Here is an 8023-nt window from a genome sequence, read left to right on the forward strand (position 1 = left end):
ATTTGGGTCATAATTTTGACAAACAATAGTGGAAGAAAAAAGAAAACAAAATATACGCATTACCACATTGGTAGCAATGGAAACGCCATTTATTCTTTTTGCAATTTAAGTTAATTTATTTGTTGTGATGAGCTGAGAAGGTTTTCTATGATTCAAGATGATATTTCTTTATAAGCTTTTTGTATTTGGTGATACATTACTTTGGTAAGTCTTAAAAGTGAGATATTGAATTTTGGATTTTGTGGGATTTTATGCTTTATCTTTAAGTTTTGGCAGGGAGGAATTGACTATACTAATGGTAAAAATAGTTCTTCTTTGAATGATTAAGGATATTAATGTAACTTTTGAAAGTTTAGAATTGAAACGATTATTAATGGTTTCTATCCATATACTAACGTTAAGAGTATTTTTCTTTTTTCTTTTTTTTTTTTTTGTGAAAAGTTTGATAGTTTTGAAACAAAGTATTAATAAATTTTCATACCAAACTATCTTCAACAGTATTTTCGAACTTTATTTTTTCGTTTAAAGTTTAAGGAGACTATTAAAAATCTCGAAAGTTTTCTTAAAAGAAAGAACAAAGTGAATATTTCTAATACTTTATAAAAAAAAATGTAATATGTTTAGTAGAGTTTAATATTATTTTAAAAATGATATACAAAATAGAGGCTAAATACAATATTTTAATCCTTGGGTGTTTCCCCCCTCAATTTAATTTCTTAGCAAAACATGGAAACAAACTAGCATGGATTGCAAGTTCGTGGGCTACAGAATTGCACTAGCGATTGACCAAGAGAAATACCTCAATTTTAGTTCTTTTTTTTTTTTTTAAAAAAAAAAATCAATTTAGTTTCTTTTGTTTTTAATATTTTTCGATTATATTCTTTCGGTAGGTAAAGGTTAGCTTAGTTCCCGTGACATTAAATGGAGTTTGGTTAAAAATTTATGCGGGGAATTAGGCCATTCAAGAGAAGGAATATCAAAATATTTTCATGTTAGATTGGGTTATTCATTTTCTAAATATCTAGTAACTCAAGTATCATGTTAGTTTTATTTCAAAAAAGAAAAAAAAAAGTACCATGTTAGTTTATTTTTAACTAAAATTAATATTGACCAACAAATTACGGATAATTGAAAGAAATTTTTTTTAAGAAAATTACTATAATATAAAAATATTTAAATGTAAAAAAGTAAACTAAAAATTTTCAAACAGTAAGAGATCAAATCAAAACTACCCCCAACCATCAATAACTAAAACATATATTTAACCAAAAATAAACAAAAATGAGTTGATTTCCTCAAATTACATCAATATTCATCTAATTCATTCCAATTGTTGTACTTAAAAAAAAAAGTCTAGGTGGCAATTCACATCTTAATAAAACTTATTGCAAAACCCAATAAATAAAAGCAGTTATGTATGTCAAAAGTAAGGCTCAAAAGTCAAATTATGGCAACATCTCGTTTCTAAAATTATTTTCGGATAATGTGATTCTCCATAGAAAATAAATTGAGGAAAATGAAAAAGAAAAGTAGAGCGATTTTATTTACTTTAGACAAATTCTAAAAGTAAAAACAATTTTTTTTTTTTTTTTTTTTTAAAAAAAGAACTTTTTACTAAAGGAAAAAAAAAAACAAAAAAATCTTAAGTCACACCCTTAGTTATTTTGTAGAAAGTTATTATTATTTCTCCCCTTGTAATATTTGCCATAAACTTCGATTCTTGTTAATTTAATAAATTTGACCAAAAGTACTATGATAACGCGTAACGGCTATTTAGCGAAACAAAGAAACCAATAGAAGGCTTAGTATACAATGCCCTCTATATTACTAAATAAGGATTCTCTTTTTCCCATTATCCTAACACATGCTGCAAATTTCTCTTTTGAGATAAAGAAACTCAATATTGTATAGAGAAAGCAAATGGCTAAAAGCAGAACAAATTGTGAAAGAATTGCCTAAAGGAGGAGAAAGTGATTCTCTATTAGTAGGTGAGCAAATAAAAGGCTTGTGTATTTATTTCTTTCAGTTTTTGGAAAATTTTGTTGGTTGAAAATCCCACCAACAATCTTCATTAAAGGAGTATATTTAAGGAAATCCCCAAATGCAATCTTTCAAAAGAATAACTAAAAGGGATAAGTATATGAATTCACAATTTACCATTGCTTTTATGTACAAATCTAAATCTTTAATGCATCATTCTTAACATGGGATTAGCTTCCAAATACTAATTCCTTCAGCAGAGGCTGGATATCCATACCAACCAATATCTTCCCAAACAGATTCATAAAAAAACCATCATTTTAACTCCGTAACCAACCCGCGATTAGCAGGTTCAACAGACATCTTCGACCAGCCTGGTGATAACAATGTTGTTTTCAACATTTTCCAAGAATAGCAGGGAAGTTGATTGAAAGCAATGTAACCTGAATTAGATGCCTCTAACCCTTTTACTTCATGAGAGAATCTTCTCATGGTTATCTATCATGATTCTTGGCTTGTTTAGAACATCATCAGAGTATTGATGCACCACTAGATCATTAAGATAATAATGATGTTTATGAGTAAATGATTGGAGAAATCATTTATTGTCAGGTAATAAAAATTGAGAATGAATCTAATTTGCTAAACAAATAAGTCAAGTGGATAAGAAGGGTCTGGCATATCCCCAACCATGTGAATTGTTGTCTTTCACCCTAAAAATGAAACTCCATTGTCAAACCTTGATGGTCACACTGCACAAGCACAAGCCAGATGGTTTTATGTCTGAGGTTTTCCATTCTGAACCTGGTGTTGCATTTGGATCGTACAACAAAGTACGGTATTCAGGTTCGTTCTTCAACGAAAAGAGCAGTAGCTTCCCATCCAGTATGCCAAATCGAAATCCAATGCTTGAGCTACCAGTTAATGGAACTGGTACCATCTTCCATGAATTATCCTCTGGATCGAACATAGCTAGCTTCCGTTGGTTCTTCCATTCCATACAGAAGAGTTTCTTACCTACCACAGCATGAGCAGTGACCATTACACAACCATTTTTCATCTCACACCAACTATGCCTCTTGGGATTGTACACGTCCACGAACTTCGAGTTTCCAATTGTGAAGCTTGACCTTCCACCCATGACATACAGCTTACCATCGAATCCACATGCAAAACAGCCTGATCGAGGGCGGCGGAGGCTTTCAATTAGAGTCCACTTGTCAGTTTCGGGGTCATAAACTTCAGCACTCGATAGATTGTCGCCTTCTACCCCATAGCCTCCAACTACATAGACAATGCCATCAACAGCGGCACAAGCAAAATCATATCGAGCTATATTTAAATTGGCCAGTTTGCTCCACCTGCATCCACGGTCAAAGAAGTCACATAACTGACTAGTGAAAACCCAACTCTTACAAAGTCAACTCTATTTCTCTGTAGCAAGCAGAGAAATATAAATATTACAAAGCAATGATAAAATAAGTTCAAATTTTAAATGATCTGTCCGAACCCAAATGATCATAAACATAAATATTCTGGTTTCACATGTGCATGCATAAATTCTATAGTGAATATTCCTCTCATGTAGAATCTAAGATAAATCAGGCAGCCTGAAACCGCTCTCTACAAGAATAACTATGACCTTCTTAACAGTTAACACTAACAAAAACAAGGAGTGCTGAAATTAATAGCAGCTCAAAGTTCAAAATTCAACCAGCTTAAAACTTGAGACCATAAATACATAGTCCAGGACTATTTTGTTAAGGGAAACATAGAAACAGTTACACTCATTACTAGCTTCTTACAAAGAAGAGTCCACAACATAGGGTTCAAAGCACGGAATATGAACCATAGACCGGGTTGATAAACATGACTAAAGGGAAGTAATAAAGCGTAATTACAAATGAGAATCAGAATTATCAATCAAAACAGGTCTAATGTTAATCATAACGAGTATAAAAGCAGCTTTGGAAAACACATATTTCAATAGTCACAGATAACATACCTATTAAGGCAAGAATCATATTGATAAACGTCTGATGAGACAGAATCAGGCCCATCGGCAATTGAATAACCAGCTATGACAAGTAGCTTCCCATTCAGAACAACCACTTCAAAACCAGCCTTCACTGCCCCAGGCATTGGTGGAAGCATTCGGAATTTATGTTCCACACAATCAAACACTTCCCAGTGGCATTCCTTCCTTTCAGCATCCATAGTCAAGAAGTACACCCACTCCTCAACTGCACCAGCTAATTTCCTCTCAGTTATGAATTCCTTGCCTTTAATGAATGACCTCCAATTCTTGCAAACACCAGCCATAGATGGATGGCTAGAACGAGGTACAAGGGCAAGACACAGTTTTGCTACATCATCAGGTAAGCCAGGAAGGAGAGACTCATCATGAAACTGAGAAGTAAATCCAGTATCGTTTTTTGAAAGACTAACTGAATTCTGTTTAACAGTGTTGATGATGCACATGTTTGCTTCTGTGAACCTCTTCTTTCCAGAAATGAATCCAGGCATTATCCAAATAAAGTAACCAATTAAATCATGTACAACAATGACTGTTTTTCAACAGTATTGCATAAATGGTGTAATAACTTCTCTATGACTGACTTCAATTAAAGAAATTCGTGATATCCTTCATTAATTGGGATTCTACAAGACCAAGGCATAAAGGAAGTTGCAGAACGGATCACTTGAGCAGAAAATGGAGAGGACTTCCTGTGTCTTGTCCAGTCTGATTCAAAGTCCATACCAATTTCACGTTTATGTTTACTACGTATGGCAATATGAGTGATGTTCTGCAACTTTATAGAGTTCTCTCTTGCTCTATGCATTGCCAAAATACCTACACATCGTGCATCACAAAGCTTAAAACTAGTGTTGGTGAAATTGGAAGACGATGAGCATATATGCACGGCGTCATAATTGAAGAGGAAAGAAAAACATACCAGTCAATGCCATAGAACTTGCCAAGTTAGCCCCCCATAACTTCCATTGGAAAAAGGGGAACTAAAAGTCTGAAATAAAGAGAATCATAAATGAGATGGAAAAACTATCCCAATATCACACGCTTAATATCAAAAGGAAAATACAAATCCATTAACTATTACTTTAGAGGCGCAGTTCACAAAAGAATTATAGAGCATAAGAAAAAGATTGGACTTCAAAGAACACAAAAAGAAAATAAAACCAAAATCAGTTCATATAATTCATGCATATCTTTCAACAGGGGTAACAAAACGAAACAAAGAAAAATAAAATCACACGCATAAACAAGCAAGTGATGCAAGCATGGACATAAATACAGCAAGTATCCCAACAGCCTCTTCATAACTAAGTAGAAGCCCAAATTCGAAGAACTATGAAGAGAAATACAAGCAACAAATTGTATTCAAAAGTCCTACCCTTCTAAAGGATGCTACAAGGCAAAAGCTCTTCAACCAGATCTGGGTTCAATTAATCTAACCAGACACCGAACTCGAAATTGAACAAAAAGCAAAAAGAACCCCTCAACATTGAAGCATAAGGGAAAACAAGATGAACCAAAAGAAGTTCTCAGAACGAAACCAATTCCAAATAGTTCTCCAAAGACTAAAAAAGGTCTAATACTCGTTAGCAGACGAAGAAATCAAAGGCCATAAATAGCAAAATCCAGAGGAAGCAAAAGAATGGGAATCCGGAATATAGCTAAACAGCCACAACACAACAACACATAAATGCAAAGAATTTCAGAAGCTGCATGAGTAAAAAACAAAAACCCGCCTGCTAAAAATTGGAAAAAACAAAAACCCATCTCTTAAAAATTGAAATGAAGAAGAAACACATAAATTAGAGCAGTGAAGTGAAGCGTAAAAAGGGGCAGATAGATCTGAAGGAAGAAGGAAACAGAAACCCAATGGAGAGAAAAATTAAAAGAGAAGAAGAATACCTAAAGACACAGAGTTGGTGAGAGAAATGAATAAGATTATGAAGTTGGAGTTGTTTAGGGTGAGAATGAAAATGAAGAAGAAGGGATTATATAGAAAGCGAAGAATAGGGAATGGAGAAAAAGGATAAAACTGACAGGAGCAGAACACGTCAGAGATTTTCCCCGCATCTGCGGCTTCTGCTTGATGATAATTGTCGTCTTTGTGTTCTCCTAATTAAGGATTTACCTACATTTTACCGTTTTCTATTCTCATTTTCTTTCTAATTTTATCCTCAATTTTTTTAATAGCTCATTTATCCACTCCCATGACTATTTTAATTTTTCAAAATGAAGTTTATAAATGACAATGGTATTTCTTTTTTGTCATGATTTCTTATTCCTTCTCTACCCATGTTTTTAGAAATTAAGTAGAGTTTTTAAAACTTAAAAAAAAAAAAAAATCTAAAAAACTATCTTTGGTTTTAAGATTTTGATTTTGAAATTTACTTATTTTCTTAAGAAAATGAAAAATCTAAAGGCTTAGCAAGAGATATACTAAATATTAAAAGCGGAAAATTAAATCTAAAACCATTAGGTGTTTTCTTTGACTTTTCTTAACTTTAGTAATAAAGAAAAAAGACTTAAATTAGTAGGAGAATTATAGGGTAGAAAAGAAATTAGAACTTTTATCTATCTTCATTCGTGCTTTATCCCTTATTTATGAGCTTCTTTAGCTCGACTTTTCCATATCCTTATTCTTCTTTGAAATAGGGATATTTTCAATCCACTATCGAAGAAACCTTTCCTTGGGTTTGGCCTTGGTGGGCGAGCAACACATGGTTTGTCCTCCTTTCTCTCTTGTCATTCCTTTTTAACTCTAAAATCAGTATTTTGTATGTTGGAGGTCTATTTTGCTCTTTCGTCCAATTTAGGCTATTATACTCTCTTTTTAATTTTCAAAACTACTTAGATTTTTTTAAATAGGAGTAGAAAGTGGATTTACAAAACAAAGAAACTTATGGATGTTAAACAATAAAATAGTGTTTATAAACTTTATTTTCATACACAGATAACCAAAATCTAAAAGGTTATCATCAAATGGGATTTAAAGTAGTTTAATTCAAATTCTATACCGGTCATATTTGAAGTAAAATCAGACATTAACATCATCTATAATTCCAAACCATTTTATTTCGAATAAAGGTTATTTGATTATTTTTAATACAAGTTTAATAGAGAAGTCACCGATCAGCATTTCAAAGTCATTGTTTGATCTCTTATCTCTAAAAACTTATTTGATTATCTAAAATATATCAAGATTTAAAATTATTTAAAAGTCTTGAAAAAAAATTATGCCAGCTATTTAAATTTATTTAATCATTAGAAACTGATATTTGTTTCTTTAACGTTTAAAATACGTTTAAAATTTGACGTCTCAATTCTAATCCTTCTTTAATTAAAAATATAGTTTTTGTATGAACTATTAAATTTTCTTTCTAAAATATTTAAAAAATATGATTGTTTTCAAATATAGAAAAATGAGTAAATTTATTCATAAATATAATAAAATTACTTTCTACCATAATAAACAATGATATTTTGCTATATTTGAAAATAATATCAAAATTTTTTTATTTAAAATAATTATCTTAAAATTTATTATTTTGTTCAAATTTAATGATATATACACTATAACAAATTTAAAATGGACCAAATTTTAAATATTTTAGAATGATAACAAAGATTTTATTAAAATCTAAACATATTTATTTATGATTTGACTATGGATTTTTTTTTTAAAAAAAATTACTTCCCTATGAAAATTATTTTAGAAAAGAAAATAAAAATTTATATGGAAAGGAGGAAAATCATGGTGTCTGGTCGGTTCTTTTCTTCCGACAATGATATTTGTGTATTCCAATTTGCTATTCACTATTATTCACAAAATCAATAATCATTTTTGGGAGTATTAATATTTTGGACAAAGAAGTATTTGAAAATCATTGAAATGTTTTTAAAATTAAAGATAATAATTCTAAAAATAGATTTTGTCCAAAGTTAATTTTTTTGGTGGAAGATAATTGAGGTGAAATAACATAAAATAGATGCTCCCTTTATTTATATGAC

General features: G+C 31.1%; 1 protein-coding gene and 1 pseudogene across 2 annotated transcripts; both read right to left on the minus strand.

Moving 5' to 3' along the window:
- Nucleotides 1-1989: 1989 nt before the first annotated feature.
- LOC120075603 (Galactose oxidase/kelch repeat superfamily protein) lies at nucleotides 1990-4834 on the minus strand. The gene is made up of 2 exons (XM_039029150.2): nucleotides 3986-4834; nucleotides 1990-3341 (listed from the first exon to the last, which is right to left on the minus strand). The coding sequence occupies exons 1-2, from the start codon at nucleotides 4504-4506 to the stop codon at nucleotides 2714-2716; spliced, it is 1149 nt and encodes a 382-aa protein (XP_038885078.1). The 5' UTR covers nucleotides 4507-4834; the 3' UTR covers nucleotides 1990-2713.
- Nucleotides 4388-6085, minus strand: LOC150036673 (uncharacterized; annotated as a pseudogene). Its single transcript, XR_016529327.1, has 4 exons — nucleotides 6053-6085; nucleotides 5251-5397; nucleotides 4938-5004; nucleotides 4388-4834 (listed from the first exon to the last, which is right to left on the minus strand). The product of XR_016529327.1 is annotated as an uncharacterized LOC150036673 (transcript).
- Nucleotides 6086-8023: the final 1938 nt, after the last annotated feature.

The sequence above is a fragment of the Benincasa hispida genome, chromosome 4 (assembly GCF_027475165.1).
Source record: "Benincasa hispida cultivar pf3 chromosome 4, pf3_genome.v1.1, whole genome shotgun sequence".
Lineage (NCBI taxonomy): Eukaryota > Viridiplantae > Streptophyta > Magnoliopsida > Cucurbitales > Cucurbitaceae > Benincasa > Benincasa hispida.